This window comes from Pollachius pollachius, assembly GCF_949987615.1.
Source record: "Pollachius pollachius genome assembly, chromosome: 11".
Classification (NCBI taxonomy): Eukaryota; Metazoa; Chordata; class Actinopteri; order Gadiformes; family Gadidae; genus Pollachius; species Pollachius pollachius.
In genome coordinates this window covers 12,510,870-12,529,938 of record NC_136944.1, presented here as the reverse complement: position 1 = coordinate 12,529,938, position 19,069 = coordinate 12,510,870, and the positions used below count along the sequence as shown (strand labels likewise).

The 19,069-nt window shown below is 43.1% G+C and overlaps 1 protein-coding gene across 1 annotated transcript; it reads right to left on the bottom strand.

Annotated features, from left to right (window-relative positions):
* Window positions 1–1,402: 1,402 nt before the first annotated feature.
* Window positions 1,403–17,471, bottom strand: slc17a7a (solute carrier family 17 member 7a; the record flags this gene model as incomplete). Its single annotated transcript, XM_079745670.1, has 13 exons — window positions 1,403–1,743; window positions 2,048–2,117; window positions 2,232–2,359; window positions 2,774–2,884; window positions 3,047–3,179; window positions 3,840–3,989; window positions 4,620–4,758; window positions 5,382–5,472; window positions 5,796–5,883; window positions 6,496–6,610; window positions 7,421–7,539; window positions 8,195–8,447; window positions 17,410–17,471. 13 exons carry the CDS (start codon window positions 17,469–17,471, stop codon window positions 1,403–1,405), a joined length of 1,800 nt encoding a protein of 599 aa, XP_079601796.1.
* Window positions 17,472–19,069: the final 1,598 nt, after the last annotated feature.

Below are 19,069 nucleotides of genomic sequence, written 5' to 3'. Positions count from 1 at the left end.
TCATTCTGAAGCCTGGCGTGAGTAACAGGCTCAGGTTACCAAGCAGTAGTGCTGGAACAATTAGTTTACGAAGAATGATCAGATTAGTCGATCGAAAGAAATTTTTACTATAACAGATTTAATTAATTAATGGAATATTGCTTATTGAATGGTAATTTCAGTTATTTATAAATAGTTAATAAAAGTAGTAAACATTTCTTTCCCTATTCAAGGGAAATTAGATACATATATGTTCTTGGGTGCCCTTCACGCAAACAAGCAAAAAAAAAACGTACTCTAGTAACTTGAGGGTGTGATGGGCATTTTACATTCTATAGACTAAATGATTATTCAATTAACAATGAAAATTGACATGAAAGTCATGGTCAGTTGCAGCCATGTAGAGCTGATGGTTTAGGCAGGGGTGCACACACACACACACACACACACACACACACACACACACACACACACACACACACACACACTATTAGGGGAGAATTAAACACTTGTATATTAGTACAACACCCAAGCACCCTTATGAAAAGTACTTAAAAAAACCTTTTTCAATTCTACTACACCTCGGACACATGCGTTGAGTATGAGAAATTATTTGGGATGGCATTATCAGTAGCATTAGCATAAGCTTTAGCATGAATGTTTAAGCAGTGGAGCAAATCAACCTCTTCAAAGGATTGTCATTGTTTGATAAAGACATTGACTAAGGATCTAATTGATTCCCATTGCTAGGAGAATAATATATATTATAATATAATGAATAAATAATAAGAAATGTAATAAAACATTGCAGATTTAAAAACGTTGAGCAGTTCTATGGCCCTGAGCATCCCACATGGCTTATATTCAAAAGTGATTTTCAATTACTGCCAATAAAATCTTTTATTTTCAATCATAATATCCTTGGCACCCAGATGTGGTCAACCCCACCCAGACATATAGAATCTTCACCGCAAAACCCCATCCAGTCAAATAGAATCTGCCTAGTAAAACCCCTTCTAAAGATTATTATCTGCTTAGTAAAACACTTCCGTGACATCACAACACTCCCCACCAATAACAATGGGCACAGGAGCAGGATGGAAAGTTCTATTAGTGCAGCTGTACATACATACCCATTAATGTCCATCAATTACACACACACATACACACCTCAACACATTTGCACACACACACACACACACACGCACGCGCACACACACACACGCACACGCACACACAGGCACACGCACACGCACTTCACAATTCATTAATAACATTAAATAAGACTTCTGCTCTCTTATGTGCAATTGAAAACACAGTACAAATGCACATCACGCAGCTCCATTGAATATTGCATAGACCTAGTCCTAGACCTATTCTCATCACCAACATCCAAACAAAATCTATATTTCTTACTTTTAAATCAATTTATCGCTCTCTTTTTCTTTGTCAGGCCTCCTCCTTTCTCCTCGTCTCCCCCCTCCGCCCGGGAGTTGTATCCTGGTGGCTGCACATACTCCTCCTTATCCCAGTCCGACACCCACCCTGCTCCTCCTCCTCCTCCTCCTCCTCCTCCTCCTCCTCCTGCTCCTCCACCGTTGGCACCATGGCTCATCGGTTGGCTCATGGCTCCATACTGTCCACCCCCGCGGTACATCTCTTCCGTCTCATTGGCGAGCTCGTCCTCGTCGATGATGCCGCACTTCTCCTCACTGGTGTCTTCTATGTCTGCCCAAGGTTGCTTCTCTCCGGACGCAAATAATCCTAGGGGAAAGGGATATTGTTTGCGGTTTTCAATGATCGAATTACGATTCTGCATTCTGCAATCATAGAAAACTATTAGTGGAGAAAGTGTCAAGGAAATGTATGTTTGTGTGTGAGGGAGAGTGAGAGAGTGAGAGTTCCAGTGTGTGTGTACGTGTTTGTGTTAACGTGTAACCGGATGGGGTTCTCTTGCGTAACTAGCTTGGTGAAATGGTTTGTGTGTGTGTGTGTGTGTGTGTGTGTGTGTGTGTGTGTGTGTGTGTGTGTGTGTGTGTGTGTGTGTGTGTGTGTGTGCACTACATACCATAGAATATGACTCCTCCATAGTGAACGAGTGAAGCTATCAGGAACACGTACTGCCACTCCTCACGGGTCTGGAAGTCAGAAGGTCATTTTAGGATTCCGTGGTGGAAACCCTGCATAATCCAGAATTACATCCACAGTCCTTTATGCAGTTTTAAGGTGTGAGTTTGTGAGGTCACATCTACCTTGTGTTTAGTCATGGCGCCCACGATGAGGGGACACACCATCCCCGATAAGGTCCCCACGCCATTAGAGATCCCCATCAGGATGCTAGCATACCGCGGCGCGATGTCCAGGTGATTGACATTGAAGCCTAAAACAAGGACGATTTTGCCCTGTGTGTTAACTGTGAAGCGACTTTGAGTACTTTGAAACACACATACAAGTTAAATGTATGATAATTACAATATTATTTATTATTATTATTATTATTATTATTATTATTATAAGTATAAGGTCTAAAAATGAACATGATTGCAATATTAAACTATACATCAATTACACAATACTTATAATTTGAATGGGGAAGCCTGTATGACTCAAGTAAGACACTTTAAAAAAACGATACAGTATATATATATATACATATATATACATGTATGTATGACATTTTTCAAGATAGACACTTAAGAAAAAGTATATATATATATAAATATATATATATTATATACCAGGTAATGCAGAGACAAACATAGAGAGTACAATGAAATATATAACACAGGCTTACCTGAGATAGCAAAACCACTGAAACCAACTGCCAGCACCAGGAAGGAGATGGCGACACCCTTAGTGTGAGAGAAGCCAACCACGAGAAGAAGAGTGGCCTCCATCCCAAATCCTACAGCACAAACACATACAATGAAGTGTGAGTACAATGTTAAAAAAATATATGGGTTTGAAATGTCTAAAAGATTTTAAATACGTGTTTTTAAGGGATGTTTTCAAACCCATTCTGAAGTTGAATTCAAGCTGCACTTAACTAGCCACCAGGCAACCTCACCTCCACAGTTCATCATCTTCCTAACATTGGTGGTGCTCATGAGGTTGTGAGTCCTCAGGTAGTCGGCCAGCTGGCCCCCAATGGGCACAACGATGGTCATTACAAGGTGGGGCAGGGCAGAAACCATGCCCACCTGCAATGTGGAGCGAGAGAAAGGTATTAGGTGGAAATCAAAATGTGGAGGTGTAATGTCGCTGAGCAGACATTGTTCTATCAGACTTTTATAGATGTATAGTTGTTGTTGTTGTTGGTAAAGGTGGTGGTGGTTGTAGACGGGGTGATTATGGTGTGGTGGATATGATGTTGGTGTCGACCGTTGTCGACCGTGTAAGTGATAATGGTGATGGTGTTGATGGTTATGGTGGTGGTGGCGGTGGTAATGGCGGTGACAATGGTGAATGTGTTGATGATGGTTGTGGTGGTTGTGGTGGTGGTGGTGGAGGGGAGGTGGGTGGCGGTGACATTGGTGATGGTGTCTATGATGATGGTGATGGTTGTGGTTGTGGTGGAGGTGGTTGTGGTTGAAATTGGATTGGTGGTGGTACTAGTGGTGGTGGTGGTCTATTGGTGGTGATGTTAGTGATGGTGGTGATGGTGTTGATGATGGTGGTCATGGTTGTGGTTCTGGTGTTGGTGGCTGTTGTAGGGCTGGAGGAGGCTGTGGTGGTTGGGGTGGTTGCTGCAGAGAAAGTGGTGGCGGTGGGGTTGTAATTGTTGTTGGTGTATAGTGATACTAACAGATGGAAGGTTTCAAAACTGTTTCAGCGTTAAATCTGCCCAAACTCGATCTCACCTTGCTAATCTCAAAGCCAAAGACCTCTTCAAAGTAGGCAGGCTGGCTGATGAGCAGGAGGTAGAACGTCCAGCTCCTGCAGAAGTTTGCCACAATGATGGCATACACCGGCATGGAGGTGAAGAAAGCCCTCCATGGGGTTTTGAATTTCTGCCACAGAGAGAAAATATGAGATGATTGGAGTTCATTTACATTTACATTTAGGGCATTTAGCAGACGCTTTTATCCAAAGCGACTTACAATAAGTGCATTTGTTACAATAAGTACATTTGTCATAAGAAGTGAAACAATATATCGCTGTCGGTACAGTAAAGACGTTCATAGAACCAAGTGCAAGTATTACAATCGCTAGGCTAACCCATTCCCCGTGTAAAGCAGCGATAGCAGCTACTGTAGATGCTACACAATTAAGTACCTTGAATAAGTGCAATGTACAAGTGCCAGGACGTACAACATTCAATGGTGGCTGTGCATTGGTTCAGCTGTGGTGTTGCCCACAGCAACAGGATGGATTATGGAGAAGGCCGATGCAGTTAAAGAGCCAAATATTCAATAGTATATATTTGTTTGCGTCTGTGCCTGTATGTTTGTGCATGTCTAAATTATGTGTATACTATTTGCATATGAATTGTAATGAATTCAGCTACATGTAATTAATAAGCCGGTTGCGGTAAAAACCAAGGTTGGGATTTAAACATATTATTATTATTATAAAGTTAAAAGATAATGTTAGCGTAGTGCATGACACAACTAAGTGTTTACTATGCAAATGACAAACACCTGAAGTGGATTGGCGAAGGAAGCAGACTCGCCGATGGCCTCTTCGATGTACTGTCTCTCCTCCGTTGTGATGGTTGGGTGAATGGCCGGACTCTCGTACGACACCAGGATCCAGAACAAATACCAGAAGATCCCAAAGCTACCTGGGAGAGGGGGAAAGGACCGGAGACAAGTCAAGAATACAAAATGGCCGATTGGAAGGGCCAAGGACCACAGAGAAGAAGAAGTAGAAGGCTTGTTAAAGAGTAACACACCAACCCTAAAATAAAGCGTGTGAAACAGCGCTGTCTCGGGTAAAACATGGTCTACTGCAATTGTTGTTTCTATATGGCACCAACTATTGACAGGTGACGTCCCTGGGCATTTATTAGCACCAATCAGAAATTATTAGTGCTTGGTTTGTGGTGATTGGTTGTTCTAAAATAATGACTTAATGGAGTGAACCTAAAGTTGCAATATTGCTCTGACCGCAGACATATTTGTCAAATAAACATATGGCCATTACTTAAATAAAGGATTATTAACTAATGGTTAAATTCTTAGGTGTTGACATCTTCTGATGTGTGTTTAAAGACGCTGTAGATAAGATTGGAGAGTTGTAAAGAGACTCACCATCAACCTGAAACCGATATCCTCAATAGCTGCAGGAATACATGTTTAACTACCATAATATCGTGTTATTCTTACCTAGAGCACCTTTAAGATACAGCTGAGCAATAGATAGACATGTATATTCTATCCAATGAGGGGTCTGAGAAAAACTAACCATAGACATAGAAAACAGAAGGCCAGCCAGTGTATTGCACCAGTATCCCAGCTAGTGGCATGGCCACCACAGCCCCAGCATAGGACCCTGAAAAAACACACAAGTAGAAAGTCACTTGTTTTGTTTTCATTTCATCACACTTGTTCACGGAGTAAAAGGTGGAGGTAGAGACGCAATTCAAGCGTGAATAAATTCAAAAGAGTCGCCATAGACATCGCGCTTTCACATCAAGGTACTGTTGTTGTATATCAGCAGCACACTATACTACACTGTATGAAAGGTTGCATTGTCGATCAGACAGAAAGCAGAAAGTGATGGCAGGGAATGTGTGTGTGTGTGTGTGTGTGTGTGTGTGTGTGTGTGTGTGTGTGTGTGGGGGGGTGTCGGGTGGGATCTTCTGGGTTCCTCACCACAGAAGGCTGTTGTTGCCAGGCGACTCCGCTCTAACGGTGGAGCCCACTTGGCCCAAATACCGTGGCAGGCCGGGTACGATACGCCCTGCACGTGAATAAACAATATATCAGTAACACACGCACACACACACACACACACACACACACACACACACACACACACACACACACACACACACACACACACACACACAAAGGTCTATGTGTAATCTACATATATTCACTCACATGCACATTTTGTGTACTGTGTGCATTAAATATATATGAATAACAGACTGTAGCGTTCACACACCCACTCCTGCAGAAATTCCCAACTGTCTAAACCACAGACTGGTAAGTGTGCCTTTTCAAATATTTATTCATTCCTTCATTCAGAGGAATGCACGTTTATATACATCAGGGTAGTATGTGTGTTTGTTTGTGTGTGTGTATTTATGTGTGCGTCTGTTTGTGTGTCTGTGTGTCTGTGTGTCTGTATCTGTCTGTGGGTGTATGTGTCTCTTGCTGTGTGCGGGCTCGTGCATATCTCGGTGCAAATGCACACATTTCTGTATGTATGCACTTATGTGTGTAGTATGTGTGTATGTGTACGTGACCGTGTATTGAGTGTTTTGAGTTACTGTGTGTGTGTGTGTGCGTGTGTGCGTGTGTGTGTGCGTGCGTATGAGTGTGTGTGAGTGTGTGTGTGTACACGCACCTCAACCAGGCCCTGGCATATCCTGACTAAGATGACACAGCTGTAATGGCAGCGTGCGGCAGAAGGGATCAGCATGTTGAGGGTGGACGTCGCTACGATGGCGAAGCCAAACACCCTGATGAACACACAGAAAATCAACATATATCAAATATATCAGAACACACAACCTCATCACAAACTTAATTTAAACTATATCGAAATAAGTGCTAATAATTTGACATGAAATCATTCAAAATAATATTGTAAATAGTACAGCTAAGGGTCATCTCACGATGTTATGTGGTCATCTTAATAATTTTCTATCAGAATAGTCAAGTAGATACGTACATATCAAGCTCAACTAGTAAATTCTTGTATCAGCAACACGAAGGGTAAGGGTTAAAGCCTGCCTTGGCTAGCAATATCAAGAATGTATCGATGGTATTGGAGGCATTTATAGTATTGTAAGACTCACTGGATAAAAACGTCTTACAAAACTACTATAATACCAAACGGAATATGTTAAGGAGTATCACCAGTGATATACTGTACATATCTATCTCTGGATGGTTAAACTGGATATCGTTATGAAGGCATGTATATAATAACTCAAAACCAAATCTTAAACTCCACCAATAAGAACTCCTAACCCTACCGAAGGGCTGAAAGTCAAACCCTAAAACCCAACCCATAGAAAGCCCTAACCTATAACCGAAGTCAAACCCTAAAACCCAAACCATAGAAAGCCCTAACCTATAACCGAAGCCAACCCTAAAACCCAACCCATAGAAACCCCTAATCCCAACAGAAAAACCAAACCCTCAAACCCCTAAAGCCCTAGCATTAGGGTTATAGGTCGGTTTCAGGTGAATCTACATGTGTGCTGTCATAGGGCCACTGGATGATGTCACTAGAGCAAGGCCTTTACTTTGTAGATCCTTCCCACCTGTTGGCTGCAAACTTCCGGCAGATGAACCCCCCGGGGATCTGCGTGACGATGTAGCCCCAGAAGAAGGAGCCATGGATCATTCCAACCGTCTCTGGGTCCCAGGAGAACTGAGCGGCCTGCACACACACACACACACACACACACACGCACGCACACGCACACACACACGCACATGCACACACACACACACACACACGCATGCACGCACACACGCGCGCACACACACACACACACACGCACACACACGCGCACACACACACTCACACACACGCACACGCGCACACACACACACGCACGCACACGCACACACACACACACACACACACACACACGCACACACACACAAACACACACGCACACACACACACACACGCACACACACACACGCACGCACACACACACACACACACACACACAAACACACACGCAGGCACATGCATACAGACATACACACACATACACAAAAACACATTGGTATGGATTTGGTTATGGACCCAGAAAACCTTTATGGCTGGGAGACACATGCATAAACCCAGGGGTCCTCGACCTTCTGACCCAACTTTTAACCGATGCACGTACGTACACAGACACACACGTACACAAACGTACATACGCACACACACACATACACACACACAAACGTACACACGCAGACACAAAGTTGACAGGCACACACACACACACACACACAGAAACATAAACATGTACAAACCCCCCCCCCCCACACACACACACACACACACACACACACACACACACACACACACTTACCACCAGGACCTCCTTGTTGCCCTTGAAGACGGTGTGGTCGTTGACCATGCTAACGATGGCCACGCCCAGGTTGCAACGGATGCCGAAAGAGATGCAGAAGCCCAGGCCCGACAGGATGGCGATGATGTAGCGGCGAGGAAGGCCGAAGCAGGTGCAGTCCACCACCGGCATCTCCTTCTCCACCACCAGCTCGGGACGACCCTCTGCTGACAGCTCAATGGTCTCTCCATTGGGCTGCCTCTTCTCTATCAGCCTGGGGGGCCGGGGGGAGGGAGGGGGCGAGGGAAGGAGTTAAAGACGTAGAGACGTAGACGGTTAGTTAGTGTCACTGCTAGGGTGTTCTGTGTCCAGCAGCCAAAAGGTACAGGGTTCGATAATCTTTGCGCGAGAAACCTGCCTGCTGTCTCCGGCCTAGTGAAGCGTATCTGAATAAACTTTTGATTTTGGGTGAAGGCGTCGAATGCAAATTACTGGAGTAAATAGTAAATCAAAAGTCAATGACAGAGAAATGTAAATGTGTTTCCAATATGCATGTTTGAATTGAATTGAGAGTCCAACGGTGGCAGGGAGGTAGGCTCAAAGACACAGAGAGAGAGAGAGAGAGAGAGAGAGAGAGAGAGAGAGAGAGAGAGAGAGAGAGAGATAATCAATAGAGTACAGAGTTTTACAGAGAGGGAGAGTATGAAAACTAAACAGATGGCAAAGAGGCGGCTGTTTCTTAGTCTCTAAAGGTCCTGCTCTTTGTGAGAAAATATAGATTTGTTTTTCCCTAAAAGCTTTCAAATCGCCAAAAAGACAAAATATTTGCAACTACAATAACCTACAATAAAAATAAGAAAATTGAGGCCAGTGGTCCTATTTCCTTTTCACGCAAATCCTCTATGCCTTTGTATCGTCTCTGTGGTGATAGTTTATTGTAGTTTGTGAGTACTTTATAGTATGCACATGTAAATGGATGTTATTGACTGCATGGCCGTAAATGTGCTGCTTTGTAATCGTTTAACAGCCAAGATCTAGTGAATCTACCGCAGTAGCTTTCAAAGGGATTGACATTGAATGAGACATAATCATTACATTGCCATAGCTAAGTCAACGGACACTTTAGCAACAGACACACACACACACACACACACACACACACACACACACACACACACACACACACACACACACACACACACACACACACACAGACATATGTTTCTGTCACGTCTGACTCAGCATCCCAGTGTGTGGAGGCATCTGTTAGTGGACCTACTGGTAAGTTGGCTGGGCGGAGAGCTGGCCAGAGGACCATATCCCTCCCCCTCACCCCTCACCCCTTTCCCCACACCAGACCTACCCCCTCACGCCGATGTGCTTCACACAGCGATAGTTTATCACAGGGACAGAGACAGTGGCAAAGTTGGCTTTGAAAGAGGTGACAGCTGCTGCACTTTTGAAGTCCTCAAGGTTACGATTATTCCAGCCTTGCTGCAACATTCCTTACATTTCTTTCTTACATACTAGTTGTTTCTGTCTTTTTTATTCAACATGACTTTGTCTCTTTTTGGCCTCACATCTATAGTTAAATCCAAGCCATCAGAATATACAGTATAACAGTCAACCATAATGGCATGATTGTGATAGGCAGTGTTTCTAAGTTGAAGCAGCTCAGGTCAGAAAGGAACGCTCAATTTAAGAATTCAAGAATAAATAAATAAATAGATACATAAATAAACCAGCACTGCATAACTGTCAAACAGAGAATTCAGGAGAGAGGCCATCTGTGTACAAGAACCTCTCTGTCAATTACACACATACACAGACACAGATACACACACACGCACACACACACACACACACACACACACACACACACACACACACACACACACACACACACACACACACACACACACACACGCACACACATTCCAGGTATACGTCTGCACACACATTATTCAACCATATGAAGCACAGTGTGTGTGAGTTATTTACGATGCGGGGAGTCCCACACACACACAAACACACATACACACGCGCGCACGCACGCACACACACACACACACACACACACACACACACACGCGCGCACGCAAGCACACACGAACACGCACACACACAGCTCCCATGGCGTCCACTGGGCTGATCTACATACCCACTGAGCTGGAGAATCACCCAGGATGAGTTACTGCGGGCAGGAACACCAAAACAACTGTGTCCTATCCCATCATATTATACACTATCCTAATCTAGCCTTCCCAAACCTATGCCGACTGCCCAGTCCAGTCCTTTGAGTTCAGGCCACGCGAGCCAGTCCACACCTAGACTAGCTGAGCCTAGCTTATCAAGTCCTGTTTAAGTTATAAGCTTATAGTCTTGCCTGGCTTAGCCTAAACTTACTAGCATTTTCTAAGCCAACCATTACTGTCTTAGCCTGCCTACCTTACCCCAGTCTACCCTTCCCTACTCTATCTGACTGCATCTACTTTAGACCCAGGTATGTTGTTTTGAATGCTGTGGTCCAGCAAACTGAAAGATACTCCTTCATTTAGAACAATGACTCAGCCCTCCCACACTCCCTGGACAATACATCCTAGCCCAAAAACATATCCACCAGCACCGCAGCAAGCCGCCTAGGATGGTGGTCAATTATTAATGCTCTTGGAGTTTTGATGAATTATTCACTTTAGCTTCTGTACTGTTATCTGCTGAAGTCTGTTTCATGTGTGTGTCTGTATCTATGTATGTATATATGTATCTATCATTCTATCACTATACTGTTCTATCTTTCTATCCACCTATCTGGCCATCCTTCATTCATTTTAATCCAGCTGCACGTGGCTTTCACTCATTCCCTCATTTTCACAAAGCAGATTCAGCATAATCCTCTCATCCCCTCATCCTCTCATAGACCTTACACGTATTAAGAGACTAGTAGTAGCCTAACATACATTTGATGAATTCAACTAGGAACCATTATGTTTCACTTGCTATGAAAAACATTGCATTGGGCTCCTTGTCTATCTGTCTCGCAATCTCTATCTCCTTATCTCTTGGTTCATGTCTGTCTATCTGTCTTTCTCTTACACTGTCTCTTCTCCTCTCCGTTTCTCTGTTTTTGTCTTTACATACACACGTTATGTTGTGCTGTCCTTGTTTTTGGCTTTGTACTCTCCAATGTCTTCTGCTTTCTCACATGGGCTGTACAATCTCCCTCCTTCAAATCCCCCCTTCCTCCCTCTCTCTTTCCCAGTCCTTCTATCTCTCCCTCCCTCTCTGTCTCCCTCTCTCCCTCCCTCTCCCTCACTCTCTGTCTCCCTCTCCCTCTTCCTCACTCTGCCCCTCTCTTTCTATCTCCCTCTCCCTTTTCTCTCTCTCTCTAACTCCCTTACTATCTCCCCCTCCCTGGCTCCCCCTCTCTTTTGCTCTCAATCTTACTCTCCCTCCTCCCCTTTCTCTATCATTTATGAGCTGTCTGACTGTGAGTCTCTCCACTCCCACTTCCGCTGCTTATCTGTGAAAACATTCAGATTAGGATTACGATAAAACGCTCCACTTCCGCAAATTAACACGGGAGAACAAACCATCGCTGGGCGGAGCTCCGTTCATTCCCAGATCTTTCTCTTACTGGTCACTCGTATTGTAACTTTAAAATGGCAGGTATTGTTTAAATTCACAACACACACTCACACACAAACACAAACACTCACATCTCTGTCTTTACCCACAAGTTAAATCAGAGCTAATTTTTCACTCTCAAATTAAACTGAAATGGTAACATTCCACCAAGGAATATTGTATATCTATCCATAGGAATATGTATTTACGATTTGCTATCCACCATGAGCAAATGTAATACCGGTAAAAATATCATAACGAAAAAAAAACTAGCAATCATTGGCAAATGTAAAAGAAAAATGTGTTAATGATTGCTTGCTTGCAATCAATGAGATGGAGAGATAGAGAGATAGATAGATTGATAGATACAAAAATAGATTCAAAAAGACGGATAACTAGATAGATAGATAGATAGATAGATAGATAGATAGATAGATAGATAGATAGATAGATAGATAGATAGATAGGTACAAATATAATGGTATAACGGTATTACTATTCAGAAGGTTTAAACCCTAACCTTTGGTTTGGCTAGGGATATATGATTTCTATGATATAAATGTTTGCCATACTGGCCAGAGGAAACCATAATTACTCATAATCAGAGTCACTGCTAAATCCCTGCAGTGGGCCAGCACAGGTGTCTCTCTGACCCTACCTCAGACCGGTTCTAAATACATGTACAATGCCCTAGACAGCCCCGATTAGCCCCGACGCAGAACCCAACGGATATGTTGTCTCGTGCTGGGAAACAGACCCGCTGTCGCTTTTTCAAAGCTTTTTCCATGGGCTCCCAATGCATTGGAGCAATGTTGAGTGTTGTAGAACAATTGTACTTAATGTATTTTAGGATGTTTGAGTTTGGGCACAACGCCTTTACGTTCCACCATTGGAAGAGTAGGGTACTACTCCTGTTTTTCTTTTCTCTTGTATTCTCTTGTGACAGGAATCTGGTTAGTTGAAAAAACTACGTTCAGTCCAAGTGGAAGACCCTTACTTACAATCCATGACAGATTGCTGGCCGAAACCTAGACATATGATAGCAGCTAACGAGGCTAGCCCACGGCAATCATTAAGTTACTGTTAATTACTAGCGTGCGCTGAACTGCAACCTGGATGACTGTGTGTGTGTGTGTGTGTGTGTGTGTGTGTGTGTGTGTGTGTGTATGTCTACATTATGTAATGCAATATGTTTGTTAAATCCTTAAATAGCACACTGGCAAAGGTTCTACAAAAATGGTTAATTCTGCAGTTCTAACAAAGTGTGTTTGCGTGTGCGTGCACGTGTGTGTGTGTGTGTGTGTGTGTGTGTGTGTGTGTGTGTGTGTTTAAAGAGATAAAAAGAGAAAGAGGCATAAATGTCCATCAATTTTGTCACTTCAAACCCTCATCTGCCTTTTTGTCTCAAATCAGCTTAACGTGTGGCCTAGCGCTCTCGTTAGCGTAGCTCTCTCGTTAGCACTGCGGCGACCTGAACAGTCTCAGCTGGCAGCATTTAATGAGCAGAAACAGCAGAATCAGTTAGCAGGCTCACCAGTGTTGACGTTCTCAGTTCAACGGTCAAGCTGGAAACACTGTTGGGTAACACTTTATAATAAGGTGCCATGTTATTTAAACTGTTCATGCTTCTCTTTGTTTATATAGAAACGTAAACATGATCCCTGATTCTTCTCTGCATTTATTTACATTTCTGTTATCAAAGTGGCATGAGATGATACTTGAAGATCAATCCTTTATTTACACCGACAAACACCCACACCCACTTATTTTGAAGTTTAAAACTATATGGTGTGACTAGAATTCTCCATTTTATTTACTTTGTAGAACAGGAAGTGAGTGAAGTTGGAGGCAGGATTGCTGGACCCAGGACATTTGTTACCTTTTATATTAAATTCACCAATTCACAGAGTATCTCGGGTAATCCCCCATAAGAGGATGATAGGGGGAGAAAGGGAGTGAGCGAGAGATGGAAAGTGAGGGAGAGAGAGAGTGGGTGAGAGAGAGAGAGAGAAAAAGAGAGTGATGGAAAGTAAGGGAGAGAGAGAGACTGAATGAGAGAGGAAGAGATCCAAATGATTATATAATGGCAGAGAGACACACACATCCAATTTGTAGTGTGCGTTGTAGCGTGTGTGTGCTCCTGCTCTACCTTAAGATTGAGACCGTGGTCTTAGGTCAGAGCACAATGGCAGGTGATGTATTCATTGATTGATAGTCCCTGTATGTTTTCGCTCCACTGCAAGCATTTCACAGTGACAATAACATGATCATACTATTTGGGTTAACAGTGTGTTCTACACTACAAACAACCTCCCCCCCCCCACCCTTTCTCTCTTGTGAACAGATTGTGTCTCAGTGGGACTGTGTCACCTAGGGAGAAAGAACCCCATCCCAACACAAACGCACACACACACACAACACACACACACACGCACACACACATTCACTTATTATTTAAGCATCAACATTCCGTGACTTCCATATAGCTTGTTATCCTAATTAATTGTCCACTTTTAATTTTTGCAAACAGTACCAGTTTGTCCTCACGGACACACACATGCAAACATGGACACCCCCCTCCATGCCCACCCTACCGACACCCACACACACGCAACACACACACACACACACACACACACACACACACACACACACACACACACACGCAACACACACACACACACACACACACACACACACACACACACACACACACACACACACACACAGACACACACACACACAAGTGAAACACTAATAATAGCATCATGCCCATCGCCTACAAAATAAACAGTGATTTAATGTTTGCCTTGTAATATCATACAGGTACAGTGTCATACACATAATACAAACTATAGCCATCATCGGCAAATGTACATATCATTGGGTTAATGATTGCTTACTTGCAATCAATGAGATAGATGAATTGATAGATAGATAGATAGATAGATAGATAGATAGATAGATAGATAGATAGATAGATAGATAGATAGATAGATGATAGATAGACTGATGTGAATCAAATAGGATTCAGAATGGCTACTTTATCTCTTTCCATCTATCTTTAACTCGTGTCAAGTGTTACCTAAGACAACATACGCCAACTCCTTCTCAATACCGTTCTTAGAGAAACATGTAGGTGGTCTTTGGATGACACGCAGCAATGTGTGAACGAGTTTAGAGGCGGTGGTGAGTTGATTTGAATGTTATACCGCAACACACATTCTTATTTGTCTTGAGGAAATAAAGAAGAATGGTGAAGATGTGAGTATGGAGGAGGTGCTGAGGATGGAGGAGGTGGTAAGAGTGGAGGTATTGGGGGTGGAGGTGCAAAGAGTGAGAGAGTGAGAGAGAGAGAGAGAGAGAGAGAGAGAGAGAGAGGGAGAGAGAGAGAGAGAGAGAGAGAGAGGGAGAGAGAGAGAGAGAGAGAGAGAGGGAGAGAGAGAGAGAGAGAGAGAGAGAGAGGTTGCTGGTGACCTCACAGTGCCTACGTTTATGCTTACCGACTGAAGTTTAATATAGAAACAGGAGATGCATTCTGATGGAGAAAAACTTTAAATAATAGATGACCTCTCGTCGGCTTTCATCTGAGGGGGGCCGGGGGGTTGAGAGGCAGGGAGGCTGGGAGCTCGCATCTACTAGACTACAGGGAGGGATGCCCACTGGCTCCAATGCAACACGCCTTTGTTTTCTGATCTCAACCTCCTCCTCACCTATTCAACAACTTGCTTATATCTGTTTACATTGAGTCATGTGGCACATGCACAAATGCATGTGTGCCCTGTACATGTATGCTTACACACAGAAATACATGTGCACACACACACACACACACCCACACACACACACACACACACACACACACACACACAAACATATGCAAACGCACACACACACGCACACACACACACACACACAGTGCAGGCTCTGCATGAACAATGCACTGTTGGTTGAATTGTTTCCATTTCCCTTGATGGCTTCACGCAAACCAATCAGAGGCCAAATCAGAGCGTGTATGGGACCTGAGCATGCACGTGTCCAGAGCATGCGCGTGCACGTGACCTGAGTATGTGGGAGACCTGAGCGTAAGCTGGACCTAAGCTTGCACATGGGCACATGCCACCAGCGAGAGATAGAGAGAGAGAGAGAGAGAGAGAGAGAGAGAGAGAAAGAGAGAGAGAGAGAGAGAGAGAGAGAGAGATCAAGAGAGAGAGAGCGAGAGAGAGAGAGAGAGCCTGTCATCTGCGTGATCTTCAAGAGTTAATCCCAGTTACCGGAAGGGCAGAGGGTTGCCTCAAAGGTTCAATGGAATGGATGGATGGATAGATGGACAGATGGATGGATGGAAAGCCGGCTCGATGGATGGATGATAAATGGATAGATGGGAAGACGGACAGCAGAACCTATGGACAGAGGTATAGACAATGACAGATGCTGGATGGATGGCTGGGGAGAGTTTGAGGGTGCGTGCGAGGGACAGGAAGTGACATGACTTGGGAATGGGTTGGGGGGAGGGGGGCGGGGGTTGAGGGATTTGTATGGTCTGACAGCTGGACTGAAAAACAGGCTATTTCAGGAAGGGATTTATACATTTGGTTGCTACCTCAAATCCAATGCGCAAGTTTAAAGCAGCAATTATTACATGTGATGCGAGCATTGTCTTAAATTTCTTCTGTTTGCAGTTTAGTGTTCATGGGAAACGGAGCACTGGATATTGGGAGCTAGTGGTGACAGATTTGAAGTGAAAAAAACAACTTTGGTTATTGGGCCTCCTGTAAGAATTGAGAAAAATAAATAATTGCCCTTTTGTGCTCGTGAACAACACTGATAGCTGTTTCTTTCATAGCCTAAACCAAAGTTTACAGCCTCTAATAAAGAATAAAACTAAATTACTACTTGTAGGTCTATATTCATTTTATAAGTGTCATTAATATTATAGTAAATATTTTCAACACATAATGGATTATCCCGTCTAGTTGTGTGGTTCCATATGGCCATCCCGTTCAGGCGCGCAGCACGCACAAATTACGCACGGACAAATTACGTAACCACACCTAGGTTTTAACAGAGAATGATGTAAAAAACGGCCTCGAGTTTCCCTTTTTTTCATTCTAATCATAATATCGTAAATTTATTCTTAAATATTTTGCAATGCCAAAATTAACTAGAACGATCCTATTTACGGACAATTAAACTAGAGTATCTCCAACAACCCCAAAAAAGAAAGCTTCTGAATTGAATTGAAAAGAAACGAATTAAGCATTATATTTCAACAGACCTGGTTTTAGGACTACTTAAACTACAACGTGCTATACCAGATTTCTCATTGTTTGCCTTTTGAAAAGCGATAACGCCAAGACAGGTGCGCTTGAGTGCATTTCACGCGATTCCAAATCCTATAGGATCTATAAACATAAAACAAATGTATGTCGTTAAACCAATCGGTATAAACATACGCCAAAACAGGTGAAACAGAAAGTTGCTCAATAGGGACATAATGTCGAGGATAGATGGCGAATTGGGGTCCAGCTTTTCTCAGTGAGTAAGTTAATCCCTTGACAATTAAAACAAAATTAGTTCTGCCATTAAAATAAACAAATGTAAGTGCCTACCTGTGTATTTTCCCAAGCGTTTTTCCCGCCACCGCCTTAAACCTATCTGGTCGGATCTCCATCCTTGCAGCTCGTTGACCCGGCCGGTGTGCTGTGGTCCTGCGCGCGCCCTTATCCCGCTTGAACGCGCCCAGCCCTTTTCTCTTTCCTCCCTCTCGATCACACTCATCCCATCCCCTTCCTACCCTCTCCACAACCGTGCACACTCCATCTGCACGCTAACGCAGATCCACTGAGATAGACAGTATATCCCTTCCAACTGAAACTGAACTCGCAGTCTGACGGAGCGTTTAATTCTGGTGCTGCCTTACTTTGGTAAATAACGGTAATTTCAACGGTATACTTTAAAGTATGCGGCCTAAGAATGTATTTTTTTTTCATAGAGAGAGAACGCCATACACATTGTTTTTTGTCATTTTATTGATAAATACAAGAGGCATGTCGAAGTTCCGTTTAGTGAAAGTTTAGTGAACGACCCCTTATCAGAGAGGTCATGTTTTCTCTTTCTCCACGCTCTCCAATGATAGTAGGGGGGAAAGTGGCAGTGGGATAATCGTATGGATTTTCTCTAGTCGTCTGTCCAAGTCGTGCGTTGCCATCTAGAGGGTCGGTTTAGTAGGGTTAGTTACCAATGCATCATTGTCATTTGTCTATACGAGCTCAAGAAATACAGTAGCCTACATCCAAATGCACATGGTTTTAAACGGTGAACCAAGAAATAAAACGGCCCCAAACTATCTATAGAAATATCGTAGAAGAAAAACACCAAAAGTGTTGGTATGAAAGATAGGCTAAATCTACACTCAGATCAATACATCAGGAAGCTGGCTTGAAGGCCATGAAGCTAAAGAGTCATGTCTTCTGGGTAGTTATTTTACATTATCCTCACATTCATAGGCAGTAAAACTAATGGGTCTACTACAGCACATCTTCCCCGCCGAGCTCCATTTCCCCAGCAACATTTGTTACATATGCTGTTATTATTCAAGTTTCTGATTCAGCAGTTAACTTATATGAAGGGACATTGTCGCCATGGATGTTTATTACATGGACTGGGTGAAGGTTTGGTAGTTCCATGAGGATTATACATTTCATTTCGTAATTAGTTAAATATATTGTTAAAATGGGGCTTCCACTCTATTATTTGACAAAATGATTATGTTATAAGGAGGACAATTCGTTTGCCAACGATAAGGAGGAGGGATTTCAGTTTCAAGATCACCCCATCACATCCAAACTATATACAATTGACTTAAAAATAAAAAAAGGTGGAAAAAACAGTCTAAGAGCGGCTCCAGAAGTTGAAGTCGGCTAAGTAAACTTTCTAATGTAGAAAACAGTCAATAATCTTTGGATTATTGTATGATATTCACAATCATTGAGTTGTACAGCATCTTGACATAGTGTTTCATGTACAGTCACTCTGCAGACTATCAGATATTTGACACATATGTAGCCTCGTAGCTTTTCATCTCTTCCACTCTTTATCACCAATATGCAGTTTACATTCTCAAATAACCCCTGACAGAAATAAGAACATAGACAGGACTTACATTTTGCTAAAATAATCTCTTGGTAAATGATCTAAAAGCACTTGGTTGTTCCAATGCTGAGTGGAGATTGTGGACCACTTCAACTGGTCGAACTGGTTCTCCACTGC